The sequence below is a fragment of the Morone saxatilis genome, unplaced genomic scaffold, assembly GCF_004916995.1.
Source record: "Morone saxatilis isolate NCDOM2014 unplaced genomic scaffold, NCSU_SB_2.0 Contig10, whole genome shotgun sequence".
Classification (NCBI taxonomy): Eukaryota; Metazoa; Chordata; class Actinopteri; family Moronidae; genus Morone; species Morone saxatilis.
The window spans coordinates 2,047,245-2,048,459 of NW_023339652.1; the positions used below are offsets into that span (position 1 = coordinate 2,047,245).

Here is a 1,215-nt window from a genome sequence, read left to right on the forward strand (position 1 = left end):
TCACTGTTTGACGGCAGAAATTATCATAGGAGTGGAGTTTCTGCCATCATTATTTAGACCAGGACTGAAGAATGGGTAGAGTTTATCAGTGAATGAGCAGCCAGAAAAGGAGTAGAGAAGAGCTGCAGCATCTACGTCATAAAAAGAGACCAGACCCATCTCATAATCCACAAACACTCCCACCTTCTGCGGCTTTGAATTTAGAGAGAGAGGTAGAGGAGAGCCAACGAGAGCTGCGTATTGATCTCCATTCTTCAACCACATTGTCCAGTGGCCATTTTCTGGGCACAGTGGGATAATTCCCTTCCTTTTGATCGACTCTTTGGCCACTCCTAAAGTCCATCTAGTCTTTCTTTTAATGTCAACCTCAAAGTAAAATTTTCCATAACAGAAACTCTGCTTTGCTAAGACACAACAACAAGGATTAAATCTCTCTGGATTGTCTGGGAGATTCTTCTTTACATCACTATGATGAACTTGTTTTCCATCATCAGACAGGATGAGAGCAGGATGTGCTGTATCAGGATCCAGTGTCACATCCACTGCAAAATGTTGGAGACTGCTTAGCTCAGCCCCATTGATCAGCTTGTGTAGCACTTTGCCAAGCGTCTCCTCCAGTTGATCCACAGCTGTCTTAACAGTCCCCTCATATTTTGGCAGATTCACATGGACCTCTGTCCAGTCTTTGTAGATGGCTGAAGCATTCAGGGACCCAAAGCTTTGTAGGAAGTGGATGTGGTCTTTTGAGTGTGAAAGCTGTTCCACCTCGGCCCGTCTCCTCATCAGCTCAAAGATTTCCTGCTCTAGCTCTTGGATGAAATCTTTAGTCTCTTTTTCTGTCGTTTTCTGCTTGTCTTCAATGATCCCAATGAGCTCGGCCTGGGCCCTTTCCAAAGACTGTATCAAAGCGGAGAAGACCTGAACGCCATCTGCCATCTCTTTGTCTGCAGATTCCTTGCTGAGCTTTACATTGTGTTTGATATCCTGAATCTTTAGTCGTCTCTCCTGGATCATCCGGTGGATTTCAACCTCTCTCTTCCCCAACTCTGCCTTTTTTCTCTCAAATTGCTCTTTCAGCGGAATGACTTCATGCGACTTGTGGTCTAAAACAGGGCACAGCATGCACACGCAGGTCTGGTCAGTCTTACAGAACAGCTCCAGCAGTTTATCGTGCTTCGTACACATCCTGCCTTCCAGGTTCTCCACAGGGTCGAT

The 1,215-nt window shown here is 45.6% G+C and overlaps 1 protein-coding gene across 1 annotated transcript; it reads right to left on the minus strand.

Annotated features, from left to right (window-relative positions):
- LOC118339335 (zinc-binding protein A33-like) lies at positions 1-1,209 on the minus strand. Its single transcript, XM_035676923.1, has one exon. The coding sequence runs from the start codon at positions 1,183-1,185 to the stop codon at positions 1-3; it is 1,185 nt and encodes a 394-aa protein (XP_035532816.1). The 5' UTR covers positions 1,186-1,209.
- Between the last annotated feature and the right edge of the window lie 6 nt (positions 1,210-1,215).